At 41.3% G+C, this 23,374-nt stretch overlaps 1 protein-coding gene across 8 annotated transcripts in view; it reads right to left on the reverse strand.

The window, feature by feature from the left end:
* Positions 1-23,374, reverse strand: part of CLYBL (citramalyl-CoA lyase) — a 269,270-nt gene that overhangs the window by 117,712 nt on the left and 128,184 nt on the right. For all 8 annotated transcript variants that reach the window (XM_086708818.1, XM_086708824.1, XM_086708809.1 and 5 more), the window contains exon 2: positions 1,647-1,833. In XM_086708818.1, the coding sequence (XP_086564944.1) occupies positions 1,647-1,833 (187 nt within the window). The remainder of the gene's footprint in view (positions 1-1,646; positions 1,834-23,374) is intronic.

Raw genomic sequence — 23,374 nt, forward strand, 5'->3', positions numbered from 1 at the left:
TCACCCATCATGAATTCTTCCCTCCCCTTCCCTTAGTTTCCTCCTAAGAAGTGGCTCTGGGTACAAGGATGAGCTTGAGAACACCAGTGAACAGTAAGAAAATGTGAGGCAATAATGGACCATATTTCAAACTTATCTGGGTGGAAGGAAACATCCTCTGGTGGATACGGGAAGATAGCCTCAAGATTTGTGAAGAATATAATTAGAAGTTTATCAGGGCACCTAATGGCTCACTGTGCTACATGCTAAAATAAATTCCCCTCTAATCATGATTACTACAGGATTTATCTAATCTATTTCCTATAGGAAATCAAGCTACTCCCAGGCATTTTATCAAACTTCTTCCTCATAATAATCCCTGTCCCTGACAAAAGAAGATTTTGTCATCCCACAGTATAGATAAGAAATGGAGGCAAAGAAGTAAAGTGAATTGCCCTGGGTCACACAGAACTGAAATTACAATTTAGTATCTAATCTTAGAGTGCACTACATGAGTTTTGGAAGGGAGCATACTGGAAGCACATTATATCCTTCAAGAAAAGGCCTATTTACCTTAATCTCTGGGAGAAAGAAGATTAATTGTATTTTCCTTGGGGCATGCCAAAGATGTTGAGGAGACGCTTTAGATTCCACACGCTCATTCTAATCCTTTTCCAAATACTTGGAAAGTCTTGCTTTGACCATTAACTTCTTTTTTTTTTTTAATTAAGGCAAATATTTGCTAGAATCTCCAAGGAGAGCAATTAATCAAGAAAGTTGTACAGTACGGCCATGCTATTTCAGATCATTTAAGACAAGAAAGTATCCAGATAGGCATGAATCCAGATGGCCAACTCCCTCTGTCCCCAAGCCCCACAATCTATTCCCAGACAGCCTCACTGTCTAGGGACAGACAAAGGTTAAGTAAAAACATGTTTTTAACTTAAAAAGTTCCATGCAAACATAAATTATTGTTATAATGATTTACACCTAATTATTTCACCTAATTACTGAATAAATCCATGTTCATTATAAAAAGCTGGAAAATAAAGTAAACCAAATGAAGCAAAAAGCACCCACTCTGCTACCACCCAGTAAGAACCTTTTGTACCTGTTTACAACTGGATATATTTTAAGGCTCAGTTCTGTGGTCAGGCCATGAGGAAATCAGCCCAAAGCTGCAACCCTAAGGTTCTGTGTGTAGCTTCCCTTAAATTAAGTAGGGAAAATGGTGACTTATTCATAGAAGACTATCTTTTATTTTCTTGGCACTTATCCCAGAAGCCATAAGGCCATTACTCAATATTAAAAAGACATGAATTCCACATTGTGTCTTACTGCTCTAAAAATTTACAACACAAATTTCAGATTAAATAATTTACCCAAACTGGTAAATATCATAGCCACAATGGATTCAGTGTCTATCTCTTTATCAATATATACACATAGTCACATATACTGAAGGTATACACTGGTTGGGTTCTTCCTTTGTCTTGGAGAAAAGAGACACATTCAAAACCTCTATGAGGGCTTGATCAAGAATATATTAGTAAATAGCAAAAGGTGAGTATGGTAGAATCTTTCCAACTAATGAGCAATGCTACCAAGACAGCACCAAATTGCAATCCATTGCTTTTTCCCATCTTAAGGAAAAATCATGCTATTACCTTTTTGTTCATAGCAACACCATCCTCACAGTCGAGCACCGCACAATCTACATTCAAGGAGGGAATCTTCTTTATTTTCTTTTCATCATTTCCAGGTACATAGAGCACTGCTCTCCGGGGAATGTACTTGTGATTGGAGGAGGAACTGTATCCAACCCTGGGCACATCAGCTGCCAGAAGTGGTTTCCTGCAGGAGACATAATTGGTGTTAGCCTAAAATAGGATCTATTTACGAATTTTTGCAAAACCTTATTTTAATGCAAAATTAAAACCGAAAACATGATAAGCTAATTTCAGCAGATCACAATCACACAGCACAACTAGGAGAACAACAATAGAAATAACCAAGAAACAAAATGTCATTTTGGCTGAAGTTTAAAAAATATATAGCACTGTTTATTGAGACGATCTTCAGAGAAAACAAGTGTGTACCAATTTCATCTTGGAAAAACACTTCCAATACTAGTATATTATCTAGATAGTACCCATGGACAAAAAGAAAGGAAATTTATATCCAGAAGGTCCCAAATAACATTACTATCTTCAATTATATGAAACTAAAAACAGAAAATAAACAACCTATGTTAAGCATTAGTGTATGGCCCTCCCTCTGCCCGTGAGTCTAAAGTAGGCAAAGAAGTGATTCAAGTTCAATGTTAACAACAGACAAGGATGGCTGGCCACTTCTTAAGTGAGCAGAATAGATAACAAATGAGAAAAGATCATTAACTAGCTCTGGAATGGTGGCCAACTTCATCACTGAAAACTTCAGGTGCTTCATCTATAAAAACGATACTAATTTTGCAGACTATTGAGAGGCTTCAGTGAAAGGAAATAAGGCACATGAAGTGCTTAGCAAGAGCCTGGCAGGTGTGGGTGGTGGGCACAGAGAATGCTGTTGTTCTTAATGAGAAAACTAGGTCTGGATATCAGTAGCCCCTGCCTGCTTCTGACCTCTGCTCTCTCTCTCCTTCCATTCCCTACTGCATTCAGTTTAGCCTCCTGTGGAAATAAGAGTTGTTGGCCAGAAGCTTGTTTGGCTCACTGCAGCCCTCGCGCCTAACCTGATCCATAATTAGGTGCTATGGTTTGGCCCATAATATGTGGTAAAGGAAGGTGAAATCAGTTTTCACATTCAGGACGAGCTACATAACTTGTTGGTCCCAGAGTAAAATGAAAATGTAGACCCTTGTTCAAAATTTATTAAGAATTTTAGGTGGTTGACAGAAAAACATCAAACCAAGCACCAGACCCTTCTAAGCACAGAGCCATGTGTGATGGTGCAGGTCATACATTCATGAAGTCAGTCCTCCCCATAATAGACAAGCTATATGTCATGAAGCACCCAGTTAAGGTTAAAGCCACAGCAAGTCAGAAATGCCCTATGTTTTACTCTGCCCTGAGTAAACTGCATCATCCTTTCCAAAAACGTGTCAGCTGTACTTATCCTAAGTTAATGCCATCTGTATTTTACAAAGCTGTAATATTCTGTCATGATTACTGTGCCTTGTGACAATGAATCTCAAGAAAAATCATTCACTCTTTGGCCAACTGATTCTATGTGTGACCCCCCCATTCCTTCTTGTGGCCAATCTTAATACACTAGAAAACTTGAGTCTTAGTCTTATTTTTCCATAGCAAAAGCACTGTACTACATGAGGTATGGTGAGATACAGATGGGTTTTAAAAGTGTACATGTCTTACAAGACACTTTATTTAATATAAAACATACAATGAACAAAAATATATTATGGCCAGTTAACTGAAGAACAACTGAACTGTCATCATTTTGCATTGACTGAAAATATCTAGCTTCTTTTTTTTTTTTTTTTTTTTGAGAGAGAGAGCGAGCAAGTTGGGGAAAGGGGCAGAGGTAGAGAGGGAGAATCTCAAGCAAGCTTCAGGCTCAGTGAAGAGCCTGGCATGGGGCTTAATTTCATGACCCTGGAATCATGATCTGAGTGGAAATCAAGAGTCAGATGCTCAACTGACTGAGCCACCCAAGGGCCCCTGGTTTATCTTTTAAAAAGGGAGAAAATATAACTATGTAACAGTAACAATCACATTTTACTTATTCACACTGGAAACCAAAAGTTGCAACATATTCATTTCCTTAAAATTTGTAAAAACACAATTAAAGGAGATGAAATTTTATTTACCAGGAAATGCTTGGGGGGGGGGGGAGTCAAAATTACTTTTCACCATAATTTGTTGTAATCACACGTGTAAAACCCAAAAAGAGGATAAGAATGGCTCTAGTGGAAAGAGCTTCATGGGTCCTTCCTATACCTCGCACTTCACCTGACAGAGTAAATATCTGGACTTCTCTGTCCCATTGGCAACTGACTTTCATTTCATGAAAACTGAGATTTCCTTCATAGGAAATAGCTTCTGACTGCCATTTTGGATTCAGCCACTGTGGTCTCCAAGCTACACTATTTGAATTTTTTTTGTTTTTAACATTTTCTCATTCTTGTGAGACAGAGAGACAGAGCATGAGTAGGGGAAAGGCAGAGAGAGAGAGGGAGACACAGAATCTGAGGCAGGCTCCAGGCTCCAAGCTGTCAGCACAGAGCCTGATGTGGGGCTGGAACCAAGAACCGTGAGATCATGACCTGAGCTGAAGTCGGATGCTTAACCAACTGAGCCACCCAGGCGCCCCCAAGCTACACTATTTGAATCTCAAGACTGAGCTCCCAGACATAGCTCATGCTGTAAATCATACCACCATCATATGCTAAGCTCTAGGGCAAATCATTCCTAACATGTTTACATGAAGTCTGATTTTATTTATTTAAAAAAATTATTTATATTTTAGTTAATGGTGCAATATTGGTTTTTCAGGAGAATTCATTGAATCATCACTTACATACAACACCCGGTGCTCCTCACAAGTGCCCTCCTTAGTACCCATCACCCATCTAGCCCATCTCCCACCCACCTCCCTCCATCAACCCTGTTTTTTTCTCTATCATTAAGAGTCTCTTATGGTTTGTTTCCCTCTCCCCTCCTTCTTCCCCCCACCTTCCCATATGTTCTCGTTTTGTTTCTTAAATTCCACATATGAGTGAAATCATACGGTATTTATCTCTCTCTGATTTCATTTAGCATAACACACTCTAGTTCCACCCACATCATTGTAAATGGCAAGATTTTATTCTTTTTGATGGCTAACATTCCATTGTATACCACATTGAAGTGTAATTTAAAACAGATGATCACTTAAGAAATCTCCTGCCAGGGCACCTGGGTGGCTCAGTCGGTTAAGTGAGACTTTGGCTCAGGTTATGATCTCATACTTTGTCGGTTCTAGCCCCTCATCAGGCTCTGTGCTGACAGTGTGGAGCCTGCTTTGGATTCTCTCTCTCCCTCTCTCTCTGTCCTTCCCCTGCTTGTACTCTCTCTCTCTCTCTCTCAAAAATAAATAAACTTAAAAAAAAGTCTCCTGTCACTGTTAATGATGTTTTTGGTTTCTTGGATAGTATTTACAATCATTAAAACCGTGTTTTGCTCATATCTTCCCCTGCTCAAAAACTGTCAACAGCTCCTTACTACCTGTACGATTAAGTTCACTCTCAGCTGATATTCCTTTCCTCAATTTACAGCTCATTATTCCTACTCAGTAAGTATCTACCCTAGGAAACTTAGATTATGACTGTACAACATGCTGCAATCATTGTTTCCAGAATACCTTTGCTTCTGCTGTGCTTCTGATGGAAAAATCTTCCTTCTCAGTTTATTTGAACATTAAGGATCCTTCACGTTCAGTTCAAGGTCCCCTCCAACCTTGAGCCTTTCTTAACTATTCTTTAAACTCTCTCTTCTTTAAGGGACACCTGAGTGGCTCAGTCAGTTAAGCGTCCAACTCTTGGTTTCGGCTCAGGTCATGATCTCACAGTTCGTGAATTCAAGCTCTGCACTGGGCTCGATGCTGACAGTGTGGAGCCTGCTGGGATTTTCTCTCTCCCTCTCTCTCTGCCCCTCCCCTGCTCACTCTGTCTCTCTCTCTCAAAAATAAATAAATAAACATAAACTCTCTCTTCTTTAAACTCTTATAGGATTTATCACTCATAACCAAACCAGAACCAGCAAAGGACTGGTTCTGCTATCAAGGCAAAGTTAATCAAAGCGGCACAAAGCTTTCTGGAAAGGCAATTGATGATACAAATCAAAAAACTTTAAAAGTTTCCTACCTTTTGAGCCAGTAACTTCAAGTTATTTGACAAAATTCATTTTGGGAACTGTTATAGATTGAATGTGTCTCCCCCAAATTCGTATGCTGAAATCTAATCCCCAGTGTATTTGGAGGTGGGGCCTTTGGGTGGTGATTAAGTCTTAAGGGTTCTGCCCTTAGAAAAGAGGCCCCGGAGAGTTCCCTTCCCCAATGCCACATGAGGACACGGCGAAAAGACTGACATCTACAACCAACAACAAGGAAGCGAGTCCTCATCAGACACCAAATCTATCAGAGCTTTGATCTTGGACTTCTTAGCCTCCAGAACTGTGAGAAATAAAGTCCTGTTTTTTACGTCATCCAGTCTATGATATCCTGCTGTAGCTGCTCGACCGAACTAATAGACAGGAATCTATCTTAAGAAAGTAACTAGAAATAAGACTAGATATGTACAATATTAAGAAACTGAAAACCTTCAGGCTCAAAAGTTGGATGAATTATAGTATGTATATTCAATGGAATATGCTGCTATTGTTAAGAATTATGTTTATAAAAATATTTAATGTTACAATAACTATTGGTTTGTTTAATGTTTGTTTATTTTTGAGAAAGAGCATGAACAGGGGAGGGGCAGAGAGAAAGGGTGACAGAGGATCCAAAGTGGGCTCCACACTGACAGCAGGGGACCCAAAGCGGGGCTCCAACCCAGGAACTCTGAGATCACGACCTGAGCTAAAGCTGGATGCTCAATTGGCTGAGCCACCCAGGTGCCCCAATTATTGTATTTTTAAACAGAAGATGTAACATTATATATGCAATAACATCTCAACTTTGTAAAAAATGCAAAGAAAAATATCTGAAAGGAAATACATTAAAATGTTATTAGGGATGCCTCTGAACTATAGAATTGGGGATTAAGATTTTTCTGCTTCTGCACACTTTTTTCCTATGTTGCATATTTACTAGAAAGAGCAGCACTCCTTTTAAAAAAATTCCTTTTATAACTGGCTTAAAAAAATCAATAAAACCATTCGAAAAGTCTCAAAAAAGTGTTAAGATGGACCAAATGCAACTTGGGGACTAAATGCCATTTTTGACCTACAAAAATGGTAATTTTATATGGTTCAACCCAATGCTGTGATTGGCATTCAGAAGATGGGATGAGAAGCAAGCTGCCATGTCACTCCGAGTGTTAATTTCCTCATCAGCAAGAAGCAATATACAAGCTACCTTGTACAGGGGAGAACTCACCACAAGCAGTAAAGCATCATGCACTTACAGCTACTATGAGTATCTGAAGCTTGTCACCCATATGTGATGCTGGTCGGCACAGCCCTGCACCAGGAGAGTCTTGTCTCCAGCACCCTCAACTAGACCTTGAGCTGAGGGAAGGGCAGGATGAGGTCTCCTCCACCCTGCTCAGCAAGGGCCTCACACATTACCTTACCATCTAAAACAGTTGGCAATCTAGAGGTGGGGATGTAGGGCTCATTTGCAAACACACTGTCCTTATTCTTCTTGTGGAAGAGTCACGTTTTAGTGGTCATTACAGGTAGGAGGTCATTTTTATTCCCTCTCTCCTTTGCCATCCTGGAAACTTGAATCCAACCCACTGCCTGCTGCTGCTTCTCTGTGTTTATTCCATCCTTTCCACAAACACAGTTTTTACATCTGAGTTTAGGGCCTCATAAACCTAGACCTAGATGGCTCTTATCGATCCTGCCTTCCACTGAGCTCCTTCATTTGTTCGTTTGTTCATTCACTCACTCCTTCAGTAAGCACTTCGTAAGCACCCACTGAGGGACCTGCACTGGGCCTCCACCAGCACACGTCAGGTTCCTTTGTGCGAATATGAAAAAAGTGCCTCCTCACACTTTCCAGCAGGTGGAAGGGTAAAAAGATGCCTTCTGCTCCCGAGGCAGCATGCTTCGGTGCATGGAGACAGGTCGAAGCTCAGCCCCAATGCGTGCCTCCCTGTAAGTGCCCCTGATCAGGGCATACCCCACACAACTGTACACAGTGGCCTTGACTCACATTGTGCTGAGCACTGTGGGGAGGTGCCACAAAAGAAAAAGGACATGCCCGGAAGGTCCAGGGAAGAGCACCCACAGGATGGCCTGCAAGCAGCTCAGGAAGGCTAAAGGCTGTACATAATGAAGCTCAAGGGAAAAAGATCAAAGGCAGCAAAACTGTTTGGAATAATGAAAAGAATAAAGGTGTAGAGGGGGTCTGGGCTTCTGGTTCTATCATGGACTCTCAGATCCAGGAGGGGGCTGGCACTGGGAAGGTGGCCAAAGCCCATCTCGGCATCTGTCCCCAAGCCTCCTTCCTCCCCGTACTGCTGGTATGTCCTCTCCTTCCCCATCTCTGGCTGTTTCAAAATCTGTTCCCTACTTGAGTTGTGCTCAGCACTGACTACTGAGTATGAATATAATTGCAGTAGGTGACAAGAGCTAACTTCTTTTATTTTATCTTACATATTTGGAGTTAGGGCCTCTTGATAGTCAACATGTAAATGTATTCAAACAATATGCAAAATAGGGGCTTAAGATGAATTGAAAAAATCTGGTAGCCTTATGGTGAGTTCTCTCTACAGAAGGACCTTTTTTGGGGTAATATATCCTTCAGCAGGTCCAGGGGTTCTTCTGGCTGAAAGGGGGTCCTCCTGGCCTTGTTCTGGCTTTCCCCCTTTTCTCCTCCACCTGATACACTTTTATTAGCCACTAATATAACTAGACGTATCCCTAATGCTACAGGGGTTTTCCACCTGGAATTCAATATTGCCATCACTCAGGGACCTTTTAAAAATGGTCAAGTTCTGGACCTCACCCAGTGTAATCAAATTCAATTCACTGGTAATATGGCCAGCGTCTCTCAAACACATATATTTGAGCTAAGTCCTTGCCACTTACATGAGTGTGACTGCAGACCAGCACTATTGGTCTCTTACCCATCCTCATGTGAGAATTTCCTGTCCTTCATGGTAGTAACTACTTGAAATCATCTGGGGAACTTTCAAATATGCTGACATTAAAGCTCCAGCCACAGAAAATTTGGCATCATTGGTCTGAGATAAAGCCTGGCTCTTGGACTTCTAAAAGCTCCCTATGTGATTCTGACGTGCAGCTCAGTTGGAGGACGACCGTCGCCACATGATTCCAATGTGCAGTCACTGCCCTAATACAGGAAATTTTGCTCCAACAAAAATTTCTCTTGAGTCATGTGCTACCATTATATACAAGCAGATGCTATGAAAATAAGATCATAACTGAAAATGCATCAAACCAGAAAAAAAAATCCACATTTAAAGAAAAATGTTTCTAAAAAGAAAATTAACACACAAACTGCTGACAATATTTGAAATAATGGTAATAATCAACTAAGCCAATGTCCAGTTTAAGATGTGCAATTTGGTATGTTATTTCTGAACCCAACTTGGTGGTTTATGTAGCTAATGGCTAGTACAGAGGTCTCTACTGTGGCTGCACATTATGATCACCTGGGGAACTTAGAAAAAGAAAAAAATCCCAGTCCACACACCCTAACCCAATTAAATCAGAGCCTCACAGTGAGTTTCAGGCATCAGTGTTTCTTGAAAGCTTCCAAGGAGAGTCCAAGTGCAGTCAAGAGAGGGAACCTCTGCAGCAGGGTTTGCAAGTACAACCAAAGTGTCTTACTGATCCTAGAAAGGACTGAAGGTTGTTGGACTTCAACAGTTGCCAGAATTGAATCCTACCATATTTAGGCCACGAGTTCAGTACCAACTGCGTGATTTCCCAATACCCAAGTGACTGGGGAATGATACTGCTGAGAGGCATTGTGGTTTTCTTTGCTTGGAAACCATGATGTTCTACACCATCCCCCACCCACTAAATCAGTGGCCACCACCTGCAGGGGCTTGAAGGTGGTGGTGGTAAGTGAACAGCCATGAAGTCCCTGATCAACTTGGAACTTCAAATTAGAGTCCAAGTGTGAAGTCCAAGTATGGACCAAGTCCGCAGTGAAATGATAAGCTTGCCTTTGTTAACAGAGAAGGAAGTTTTCTTATTTCCGATAGCTTGAGGGGCTGGATCTGGAGCTCCCAGGAAGTGGAGTGAGAGAGGACAGGGGTTTAAAGTAAACAAAATCTCCACCACCAATAGGACTCAAAGCTACTCTGGATGCTGAGCACAGTTTGCTGGCTGGGAGGTTGATGGGGGGAGTCCAAGTGATGAAACTGGGGGAAGATTCTGCCTGGCCTCCAACTCTTTAGGAACTTCTACTCATCCTCAGTGCAATGCAGTGAGGAAGAGTACTCCAAGACGAGCGACACTGTACTCTTACTTAGTAGTTTCTCATGACCCATGACCCCTGAGGCAACCAAACGGTTGCATCAGTTGAGTTTTGCTACAGTGCCCCTGACTTGGACCCAGGTATCTTGCTGAATCTTTTTTTTTTTAAATGTTTATTTATTTTTGAAAGGGAGTGGGGAGGGCCAGAGAGAGAGGGAGACACAGAATCTGAGGCAGGCTCCAGGCTCTGAGCTGTCAGCACAGAGCCCGATACAGGGCTCGAACTCACAAACTGCAAGATCATGACCTGAGCCCAAGTCGGACACTTAACTGATTGAGCCACCCAGGCGCCCCAGGGATCCTGATGAATCTTACCCACTCTGTATTTTCCAAGGAGTCACATTTCCCCTTACTTGGAGCCAATTTAACTTGAATTTACAGTTTTCATAAAAATCACATGATCATCTCAACAGATGCAGAAAAAAGCAATTGACAATTTTTTTATGATAAAAACACTCAACAAACTAGATCTGAAGGGAAACTCCCAAATCTTGAAAAAGAAGGACTAAATTGAACATAGTACAGACAGAATCCCAAGTTAACAAAAACCAGTCACCCAGCCTCTCGTTTCCTGAGAGCCCACCAGTACTCTAACAAAGCGTCCAAACTCATGCTGTTTTGCTTCTGAAGTTATAATGAACTCATATTCCAGGAAGAGCCCTGTAGATCAGACAGTTTTACAAACGCTGGGCCAACTCACTGTTGGCCTATTTAACAAATGTATTTTTATTTACGTGAAATGTGTTTATACAGCAACTGGAGTTTTTTAAATAGCAATTAGATTTTATATCATATTTAAATTTTGTTAGAAAATGTTGACAATGGATGACCTGGGGAAGGGAGGAGTTTATGTCATACACACAGGTCAGGGACTGGGGCCTGTTGGCTGGACGCTGCTTTCAACCCCAGATCTGCTTCTAGTTATCACTAGGGGGTCAGATCCCTGGAAAAAGCACAACGATAAAGCAGGCAAGTGTCCAAATCCAGAATGTTGGGTGGGCAGAGCAGGAAGAGGGATGAGGCCTGGAGAGATCTCTTTTCACAAGCAGAAGTTCTCTGAAGCCAATGTTGGGCAAAACATGGGGACCAAGGTCCAGAGACCCTCTCTGAGTACTCCACATCTTATCCTTGACCCTGATAGCCGGCTCTAAGATGACTTTGCCTCACCCGTGGGTGACCCTCAGCAAGCACCACAGGCTGGCAGGCTCAGCTGGAAACATGGAAGGCCAAGGACTTCTGAGTGTTTCCCTTATCACATCCCTACTGTCATTTCATAAACACAAATGTTTTGATCCCTTAAGTTCAGAATCTAATACTCTCTTTGAATCATCTAAATGGCAGTCCAGACTTGACCAAGTGAAGATAAGAACTTGATTCAGGACTTTTAAAAGTCATTACAGGGGCGCCTGGGTGGCGCAGTCGGTTAAGCGTCCGACTTCAGCCAGGTCACGATCTTGCCGTCCGCGAGTTTGAGCCCCGCGTCAGGCTCTGGGCTGATGGCTCAGAGCCTGGAGCCTGTTTCCGATTCTGTGTCTCCCTCTCTCTCTGCCCCTCCCCCGTTCATGCTCTGTCTCTCTCTGTCGCAAAAATAAATAAACGTTGAAAAAAAAAAAAAAAAAAAAGTCATTACATCACTTCTTAAATTCAAAACCAAGTTAAAAAGCAATTATTATAAAGATAATAATAACTTAGGTCACATAATTAATTCTAAATCATTTTGTTAAATTCAAGTAAATTTATCAAACAAAAAATTTTAGTGTACTGATCAACCTCAGTATTGACCATACATTCAATGATGTATTCAAGCTGTTTACCAGTGCCTTTATAATAGGACTTTAATAATACTAAGATGGTTAATTTTACGTGTCAATTTAACAGGCCTATGGGTGCCCAGATATTTGGCCAAACATTCTGGGTGTGTCTGTGAAATTGTTTCTGCACAAGATTAACATCACAATTGGTAGAATGAGCAAAACACTGCTTTCCCTAAGGTGGGTGAGCCCTAGCCAATCAGTTAACGGTCTGAATAGAACAAAAAGGCTGGCACTCAATCCAAATACAAGGAATTCCTCCTACCTGACTGTCTTCCAGCTGGGACATGAATTTCTTTTCCTGCCTTTGGACTCAGACTGAGACATCAATTCTTCGTGGGTCTCAAGCCTGCTGGCCTTCAGACTGCAACTATAACATTGGCCGTCCTGGGCCTCCCACTTGCTGACTGCAGATCTTGGGACTTGTCAGCCTTCATAAATGCGTGAGCCAATTCCTTATAATACATGTATAACTTATACACACACACACACATCAAATATATATCCCATTGGCTCTGCTTCTCTGGAGAACCCAAAAACAATTCCTACATAACCAGTCATGCCTTCCACACGCCTTCACACTGTATCTCCCCATCTTGCCCCAAGACCCCATCATCATCCCAGGTCCTCTCTGCCCCTGTCCAGCCTCCTCCCCCACACCACAGTCAGGGTGGACCTTTACAAATGTTAATGCGATCGTGATAGTCCTCTGCTCCAAATCCTTTAATGGCTTTCAGGTGTTCTCACATTAAAACCTAAATACCTTACCCTGGCCAACAAGCCCCTGGCTGCCAGCCCACCCATCCCCCTCTGCTACTACCCTCCATCACAGGGATCTGTTCCCAGTTCCCTGATTGAGCCATACTTTTCCTGCCTGTCTCAGAACCTTCCCACATCACCTCTCTGGAAGGTTCTTCTTCCGGATCCAAGCATGAATGTTTCCTTCTCATCCTTCAAGTCTAAATGTTACCTCCTCAGCAAAAGCTTCACCAACCCCTTTATCTAAATCAAACTCCTGATTCTCAACTCCATATTCCTGTTTGTTCCTTTCACAGGCTTTCTCCTTTTGAAATGAATTAATTATTGGCCTGTTGACTTTTTTTTTTTTTTTTAGATTTTGAGAGAGAGAGCACAAGACAGCAGGTGAGCAGAGGAGAGGCAGAAAGAGAGGGAGAGAGAGAATCTTAAGCAGGCTCCATGCTCAGTGTGGAACTCGACACGGGGCTCAATTCCAACAACCCTGGGATCATGACCTGAGCTGAAATCAAGAGTCAGATGCTCAACTGACTGAGCCACCCAGGTGCCCGAGCCTGTTGACTTTTTATTGTCTTTCTTTTACTGCCTATTTATTGTCTCTTCCACAGAACTAACAGAATTTTTCCATTTCAGGTATCCCATATAGTAACATCCTTCCTATTTGGTGGATGAGGAGTAGACAACCCAAGGGCTCAAAAGCAAGGGTGAGGATGCATGGCACAGTGTGGCCACTGAGATGCTACAGACAGGCACTGGAGCCTTGAGAGGCTGAGGCAAAATGGAGGACAGGGAAGACTTTTCCCATCCTGGTAGTGGCAAAGGAGGGAGGTGGCCATAGCAAGTGCCCAAGGATGGCGGGGCCAGAGGTGTCAGAGCTGAGGGCAGCAGGAGAGGGTATCTTGGCCTGACTTTGGCCATGTTCTCAGGTGTTTGTCACTGCCTGTTTTCCAAGCTCGGCTCTCCAGCCTGCCCACACCCCTCTCAGAAATTCTTTTTCTGCCAAAGTCAGCCCCAACTACTGTTGGGCACATACAACTCTACACTCCAGTGCATAGGATACTGGGGAGCAGGTACCTGATCTGTGTCACTCCTATATGTGTACTCTCAGCAATGTGTGTCGCATATAGAGGGACTCAGTATAAGTAAGCTAATGCAGGGAAGAACAGACTCGGGGCTAGCTGGGTGATGGGCTGGGGACCCAGTGTTCAAGGAGAAAAGGCCACATATTTCCATTAGCCTCTGTCCTCAGAAGGCTAAAAATGATAGCAGGCATGACCCTTGTAATGCTCTTTGCAGATTTCACCAAACTATCTTTCCAAAAGGTACTAAATTCTATTCCCACCAGCAATGCAGCAGACTGCCTAGCCTGCCATGTGCTCCTGCACAACCCTTTTTACTTTTTTTTTTTTTTTTTTTAATTTTTTTTTTCAACGTTTTTATTTATTTTTGTGACAGAGAGAGACAGAGCATGAACGGGGGAGGGACAGAGAGAGAGGGAGACACAGAATCGGAAATAGGCTCCAGGCTCCGAGCCATCAGCCCAGAGCCTGACGCGGGGCTCGAACTCACGGACCGTGAGATCGTGACCTGGCTGAAGCCGGACGCTTAACCGACTGCGCCACCCAGGCGCCCCCCTTTTTACTTTTTATACCATGGTTTTGGACATTCAAGAAGAGATGTGATGTTGTGAGTGAAGGCTGCCATGGAAAGGGACTGGAGGGGCGCCTGACTGGCTCAGTTGGTAGAGCATATGACTCTTGATTTCAGGGTTGTGAGTTTGAGCCCCATGGTGGGTACAGAGATTACTTAAAAAAATAAAATCTTGGGGCGCCTGGGTGGCGCAGTCGGTTAAGCGTCCGACTTCAGCCAGGTCACGATCTCACGGTCCGTGAGTTCGAGCCCCGCGTCGGGCTCTGGGCTGATGGCTCAGAGCCTGGAGCCTGCCTCAGATTCTGTGTCTCCCTCTCTCTCTGCCCCTCGCCCGTTCATGCTCTGTCTCTTTCTGTCCCAAAAATAAATAAACGTTGAAAAAAAAATTAAAAAAAAAAATAAAATAAAATCTTAAGAAAAGAAAGAAGGGTACTGGATATGTGAAGCCATGGGGGAAAGTTTATAATGACCTTATTTGAACAATGATGAAACAGTTTATGGATTGTATTAATCCTTTAAAATCGGCATTCCCCACCTGGAGCTGACCTATATTCTAACATTTTATACTCCTGCCATGTCAATTTTTTTTTATTAAGGCAAAATATATAAACACCAGAGTCACCATTTTAAACATTTTTAAGCATATAATTCAGTGGCATGAAGTACATTGTGCAGCCATCACTACCATCCATCTCCAGAACATTTTATCTTTCCAAACTGAAACTCCATGCCCATTAGACATTAACTCCCCTACTCCCCTTCTCCCAGTCCCTGGTGACCACCATTCTATGTTCTGTCTTCATGAATTTTACTACTCTGGGTACCTCCTAGAAATGTAATCATACATTTGCCTTTTTGTGTCTGCCTTATTTCAGAGCATAATATCCTCAAGGGTCATCCATGTTGTAGCACGTGTCAGAATTTCCTTCCTTTTTAAGGCTGAATAATAGTCCATTGTATGGAGTACCATTTTGTTTATCTATTCACCCGTTGGTGGACCTTTGGGTTATTTCTACCTTTGTACTACTGTGAATAATGCTATTATGAACACTGGTGCACAAGTATCTGTTTGAGTATCTGCCTTCAATGATTCTGGGTACTTACCCAGAAGTGGAATTGCTAGATCATATATTAATTCTATATTTAATTTTTTTAAGGAACTCTCATACTGCTTTCCAATTTTACATCTCCACTCAGATATTACTTTAAAGCATTTTATGCTGCAACTGATTCCAGTAATTACTGAAGTTTGGATAACTTCAGTACAGAAAAAGAACTTTTATGTGCCCTTTAGAAATTTCCTTGCAAAAATTTTAAGTTATGGTAAATTTTCATTTGTTCATAAATATAAGAAATAATAAGAAAACAAGGCATCATTTAAAAAATTATACATCAATAAATTCTTATTTAGGATATTGTGCAGAAATGATACGGCCCTTTAAGTTCTTTTAAAGAGATTTTGAGGGGCACCTGGGTGCCTCAGTCAGTTAAATGTCCGACTCCGGCTCAGGTCATGATCTCACGGATTGAGTTCAGGCCCCGCACTGGGCTCTGTGCTGACAGCTCAAAACCTGGAGCCTGCTTTAGATTCTGTGTCTCCCTTTCTCTCTGCTCCTCCCCCGCTCATGCTCCCTCTCTCCTTCAAAAATAAATAAACATTAAAAAAAAAAAATTAAAGAGATTTTGACTCGGGACACCTGGCTGGCTCAGTCAGTAGACTGTGAGGCTCTTGATCTCAGGGTTGTAAGTTCAAGCCCCATGTTAGTGTAGAGATTACTAAAAAATAGAATATTTTAAAAAAGAAAACAAGAAATAAAAAAGAAAACAAAAAACAAAAAAAGGGATTTTGACTCTTAAGAGCTGACCAAGGTTAAAAATAAAAATTTCTTGGGTGTCTTGCTGGTCAGCAGGGCATGCAACTCTTGATCTCAGGCTTGTGAGTTTGAGCCCCACACTGGGCATAGAGTTCACTTAAAAAATAATAATAAAGTAAAATAAAAAATTCTTACAGAAAAGTCTGCACAAATCCAAGGTATATGACAGATTCCTGATGGATTCTTCTACTTGGGGCTGGATCTTCAATCCTTTGAAGGGTTGGAGGAGTATAATTGAGCTATATCATTCCTCTTCTAAGTTCATACATTGGGAAAAACTGAGTTACGTGTTGCATGGCCCACGGGTCTGACCTCACATGCCAATTCTGATGCTTACGGAAGAATGCTTGCAACTAGAATGAGGATAAGAGCCCATTAACTGATATTTTCCCATCCCTACAAAAGACAGTAAAATTCACCTATGAATTTCAACTATGCTTATGACTTAATAGGTATTTATGCAAGCATCTATAATAACTGAGGCCTACTTACGTTCTTACTCTGCTAAGTTCCCAACTGCCCAGAAAGATTCCCTATTCTGAGGAACTGTTTCCGTTACTATGGCAACAGTGTACAGAGAAGGAGGGAGCTTTCCCCGGGCACGAGAGTAAAAGAACAGCTATTTGTTCTCCCATTGGCAGAACAGGGCCATTCGTGAGATTAGCATGTGGTGCTAATACAAATAAGCGTGCAGCCCACTTCAGAAAAGCCGAGAAGACATTTTCAGGGCAAACTCTCATGAAGCAATTATATTGCACCTGAATCAAGTGCTCCATTTTGTACTGAAATGAAGAAATAGTTTTTTGTGTCCAAAGTAGACACACAAGATAGCAGTCTGTGGTCCACTGTGGGGGCACTGATGGGGCAACCCAGAGGCTGTGGGCTCACAGCCATTGTGAGGTGCCATGTACAAAGAGGGCGACTAGTGAGGGAACTCCCTTTTAACTTATCCTTGCCATGGAACCCCAGAAACAGAGGGGAGGAGATAGAATAAAGGGCAGACTTTATCCTAAAGCAGTGGTAGGGAGGAAAAAGTCTGTATTTATGCCCAGTTTGGTAAAGTTTGTGTCATGCTGTTTCAGGGCAGATCTCTGCCTCCTCAGACCATCAGAAAACCAAAAGGCAAAGCAAGAGACCCCTACAACAGGTGTCTTTTTTCACACAGAACAAGAAAACAAACATCCATGTCAAAAATTTAAGATTCTCATTATGCTCAGTGACATAAGCCAGACACAAAAGCACAAATACTGTATGATTCTACCTATAAGAGGTACTTAGAGTAGTCAAATTCAGAGACAGGAAGTAGAATGGGGATGGAAGGGGGATGGGGAGTTCTTTAATGGATACAGAGTTTCAGTTTGGGAAGATGATAAGTTCTGGAGATGACGGTGATGGCTGCACAACACTGAGAATGTCCTTAATGCCACTGAACAGTCCACCTTAAAGGAGTTAAAATGGAGAACTGTATATTATGTATATTTTACCACAATGAAAACAAAAGTTACCAAATCTGTTTTCCTTGTCATATCCATGCTATCATTTCATAAACACAAATGCATTGATCAAATTCAGTATCGATCATGTATCCAATAAATACCGAGTCTACCACAGTGGGCTCTTGTTCGGTAAGGGCTGTGGGCTGAGCAAATGTGGACAAGAAGCTCTGCGTCCAGCAGACCCTCAGTTGCACATGCATCTTGGGCCTGGCGTGGCTGCAGAACTCTGGTTCTCCACACATTCACAGCCTGTATGGGGAAAAGTCCCAAGGAGAAATACCTACAATGGTGTGACCATTAATGGGTCCCAAGGAAGAGGGCAAGTTTTCCATGAGAATGGAGACCCACCTTTACATGCCTTATGGATTAGTCTTTATTTCTAACTGTGGCACAGGCACCTTGCAGAGTTGCTCTGCCTGTGAGGCTGAGGCAACTGGCAGTACCTCCGAGGGTAAACACTGCCATTTAAAAAAAAAAAAAAAAAAAAAAAAAATTGTTTGTTTATTCTTGTGAGAGAGAGAGACAGAGAAACAGAGCACAAGCAGGGGAGGGGCAGAGAGAGAGGGAGACACAGAATCTGAAGCAGGCTCCAGGCTCCGAGCTGTCAGCACAGAGTCCTAAGCAGGGCATGAACCCACAAACCGGGAGATCATGACCTGAGCCGAAATGGGATGCTTAACCAACTGAGCCACCCAGGTACCCCAACATTGCCATTTTTCTGAGAGGAAGATAAGAGCTCGGTACTGGCTAAGCCCAGCCAGTCCAGCAGCAGACAAGGAGGAAGAGGAGGGGGGAGGCTATTGAAAGGAGATGAGGGAGAGGAAGAGAATGAGGAAAAGTAAAAGAAGGTGGAGAAAGCTGGGACCTGCGGGAAAGTTGGGGTGGATGAGAAAAGTGGGAGTGAAGGAAGGCAGGCGGAAGTGAGGGGCAGAAAGGGACAGTGGGGGAGGGGAGGCGAGATGAGAAGAGCTTTGTTTTTCCTTAAAGATCCTTGTTTTGTGTTGAGGAGGGGATGACAATAGAGCATGTGCCTGTTACTGGGCATTCGCAGTAATCCCACTTTCTTGCTCTACTTTTGGTGAGAGAAGGAGGAGCAGAAGTTTTATCTGAACAGAAAACTGGAGGGATTTTTTTCTTGGAGTGACACTGAGGTCAAGAGGGAAACCTGCACTCCTTCACTGAACACGTTTAAGAACACAATGCGATTAGCATCTCTTCTGTTTCTGGGCTGCTTCCACCCAGGGCTCCTAGAAACACAAAGAAGTCCAAGGATGTTGTCCATTAATAGTTAACTGTTGATGTTGCTGAGAACTTGGTCCAGGAATGACACTCAGGACCCACAGAGATTTGATAGATGAATTTCCATGTGTGATCCCAGCACCGGGAACTAGATAGATAGTACCTGTCAAGCACAGAACAGGGAGTTTTGGTGAATTGTAATTAAAACCTAAAGGGCACACCATCTGATTTCCCTTTGCCTCTGTAGAGACGATTTGGAATTCTGGATCATGAATCTCTGAGCGTGAGCAATAAAGTGCATAGTCGTTCCATTCCTGACCAAACAGCCTTCTGTTTAGATAGTTCATTGTTTGCATCCCTAAGAAGATCTGATTCTAAAACACGTCGCAGAAACGATAGTATTGAGTAGTTAATGTATTAAGACAGCCAGCGTGGATAGTTTAGGAAACATTCCCATAGGACCACCAGAAAATTTCACAAAAAAGGCCATTCACAAAATATCTCCATTTAGAGATTCCATTAGTAACTGGGTTATTCTACCTCAAAAATAATAAATTTAAAGCTGGGATGATTATTTCCCAACAGAGCTTTAGAGGTAACTGAGCAACTGTGAACTAGAAAGATCAATTTCTCCTTAACTTTTTTTTTAAAGGTCACGAAAGAAGACTGTCAACCTGACAGATGTAACCATGGATTCTTTCACAGAGTTCTTCAAAAGCTCAAAGGCTGCTAAATGTGTCAAATTAATGCATTTCCCCCATGACCGGTTCTTTGATATGAAAGTAATCATGGGAGATTTTTTTTCCCTCCAGAAAATGGCTTTACAATTTTGAGAAAATAGTTCTTTCCGTATCTTAAAAATTTTTTTGTAACTGTCACGAAAATGATGTGGGTTAATGGAATCTCCATTTTCTTCCTAGATTCTCTCAAAAATTCCTTTCAAGTGTCAATCTCAATGAAATAAGGCCAAAATGTTACATAGCTTAGAATTTTGATATTTCGTTAGCTATAGACCTTTGATTATCCTGATTTGTAGATTTTGGGAGGATTTAATATTGATCTCTCTCTAGCACTGAATAATTTTTAGAAAAAAACACAGTCTGAGTCTAATTGCCAGACCCATACCACACACACGAAAGCTGTGAATACAAGCTGTGATCACGAATCACGTGTATGTGGCTTTGATTGTGTCGGACTCACAATAAGATTAAGATTGTTTTTTTTTTTCTTCTTAATTATTCAGAGCTAAATGTGATAAAAATTAAAACTAAACATATGGATGTGATCATGAGACTTTTCTAACATAGTTTTTTTTTTTGTTTTTAAGTATGTGTAATGTGCCACAGGCATTAATTCCTTTAAATATCTATTTAAGGCAAGACTTCCTAGAAATTGCTTTAATTTTAGGGGAGCTCAGGTTTTTGTTTTTGTTTTTCTTAATTCAGTGCCACATTTAGCATGTATCATCTTGAAGTGCAAAAGAGCTTTTATTTTCCTTATTTTTAGTTCTCCCCCCAATACCACTCTTTTTATTAAGTTTTAAATTTTAATGCCAGTATAGTTAAGTAAAAAACCACTCTTATTGAATATGTATTGTTACTTCGTTTTTGATGGAATGAGCAGATTAAATTCAGACAGTAACATTTTTAGTGTAAATACAACGGGAATAAAATTAAAAATTAAGAGGTGAATCTTTCCATAAGCTATATTTTGGTTTACTTGTGACTTGATTCACAGTTTTCTATAATAGCAAGAGAGATGAAATAGGTTAGCCAGAGAGCAAGATAACCAGACAATTTTTTGTGTTTGTCTTTGGAATGCATGAACTAATTTAAAAGCTAATTTAATTTTATATTCTATCTAGACTAACACTGATATTTGTCTTCCTTTGGAAAGTGCTAATGATATGCTATGAAGTAGGTGACTCAGAAGACTATTGGATGACAAGGACAGACCACTTGAGAATGACAAACCGTTGAAGGTTTTCATGGCACCAAATGGACAATCTCCAAATGATTCTTCCTCTGACTCTGGTTTCAAAAATGCAAGCAAGGTACAGGGGAACATTTAAGCTACAAGTCAGGAGACACAAAACACCCACTCTTAGACCAGTCTCTGAGTTCAGCTTCTGATTGCCTGGCATATTTCCCAACGACTCTTGGGCACTGTGGTTCCATTCTTCCTTCTCATATCTTCTTTCCACTCCCACTTGTGCCCCCTCAAGTTTTTGTTGCTAACTCTACATTTAGCTGAGCTCACATTTCTTTGCTAAGCCTAAACTCCTAGATTCATTTTCCAGGGGAATTGGTCCTTACTCTGCTGGCCATTTCTGCCTTCCCCCTGGTTCCATTCACTCAGCTTGGGTTAGGCTGGTGGACTTAGCAGAATGCTGACTGCCCACATGGGCCAACCAGCTCCTGGTTGGTTTATGTTTGATTAGGTTACCCCTGCCAGATCTCTGGGACCGTAATATAAGTTCTGAATACAAGAGGATCTATTTAAGCAACTAAATAGTTCATAAACCAAATAAGAGAGCAAACTTTGAAGTCATTTTCCCTGGCATCCAGCACAGCCTAAGAGCTCAGTTTGTCCCATTCCCAGCAAGACGAGTAGACTGCAACAACAATCGAAGGGCAGGGAAAACGATAGGATATTAAATTACAAAATACCAACATTTGCATAGTAATTCTCACTAATTAAGAATGAAAGATATAAGTTGTTTGTTATAAACACCACCAGGTCTTGAGCAAACACCAAGAGCTCACCACAGAGCTAAACCAAGCATTTGTCTAATCAAAGCCACTTTCCAAAGCGTTTTATTAGTACAGCTGCAGAGCACACATTTTATCACACATGCTAATAATCCCAGTTATGGCGCCTACATTTTAATCATTTGTTCTAGGCTTGTTTCTCAAATAATTAACACTAATGAATGGTCAGAATACCTCGGATCATATATGTCTAATCGCAGTCAAGAGCAGTTCTTGTCTGCATGTACATTTCAATTTACCTCTGGGGATAATGTTTGTTAATTGTATTTCTTTATACGAAAGCGAAGAAAAAGGCAGTTCAGGAAAAAAGGGACTAAGTGTTCTCCTCTCTCCCTTTGTTCCCACAAGAAGCTAAAGTCACTTCAAGAGGCACTTAATCCCATCATCCGCGGTCACAATTGCCTTGCAGCATCAATCAAAAAGAATCTGAAGTAAAATGATGCAGCTATATTGTGTAATTAAAAGCAATTCAGGTAGTTATTGCTTGGGGCCCTCTGAGGGTCCAAATACTTAAAATGGCCCTGCAGGGATCCTAAACACTGTAGTGTTTTAAATTTGGTCACCAACAAGATCTGGAGGAAAGGGAGGAATATGCAAAAAAAACCCCACAAAAACAAAAACCCAAAACAAGAACAAAAAAGCCTACCACCCTGTCCTCGTGTGAATTGTAAAGCAAAAGAAGAGGGAGAGCCAAAGTCTGAGGTGAAAAAGCCCCACAGTCCCCAGCAACAAAATGAAATAAACAACACAGAAAGGCAGGAAGGATAAAAGAGAAAACAACCGATGGCTTCAGAATTCAATAGTCCCTGTTGCGATCTACTTTTTGCACTTAAGGGGGAAAAAATGTGTACTAATGTTGACTGGGTCTCTTCAACATGAAACGGAATAGCTTTGTAGAATCTACAATATAACAGGTAGAGGCTATCTGGAAATTCAAACTTACTAAGAAAATATGAAGTAAATTTATGGTATATCTAATTCCACAGTTACTTATAAAGGCAAGATGTGAGTACCCTTTAAAAGTCTGGCACAGATTTCTACCGCAATTTACTTAAATCATTAAAAAAAAATTAAATGTTGAAGCTTTCAAGTTTCTTAATTTGGCTTTTTAAGCCAACATAGTGTATTAACATAGTGTTTTCTGCTGTGTGCTTTTAACAAAGAGCCATCATTGACAGAAGGTTGGGAACAGGCATAATTCTCTGGTTTTGATTCTCGGCTAAACTATTTTTAAGTAAAAACACAACTCCTCAACAGATGTAAGACTAGATGTTAAAATAACAATGTGTGTTTAAGTTTTACCATCATTTCCCCCTTTATAATAAAACTGGAAAAGAAGGCTTCCTGTTGATTTATGAAAGAATTTCTGGAAAAAATCCTAAGCTCATGCCTGAATGAGCTATTGGATATTAAGGAACTTTTCAGAAAAGACACCAGGTTACTCTCAGGATAAACTTCATTCTGTAAGCAGATGAGGAGTAGAAATGCTCCACTCATCACTCGAATAGGGCATTTTACAGCAGAATCTATAAATACTTTCTAAGGTACCTTAGTGGCAAATGTAATTGTGGCCTAAAAACTACTATATGTGAGCATGTGAGGGTTATAGGATTTAACTTTCAAATC

The sequence above is a fragment of the Puma concolor genome, chromosome A1 (genome assembly GCF_028749965.1).
Source record: "Puma concolor isolate L17-30 chromosome A1, mPumCon1.1.hap2, whole genome shotgun sequence".
Lineage (NCBI taxonomy): Eukaryota > Metazoa > Chordata > Mammalia > Carnivora > Felidae > Puma > Puma concolor.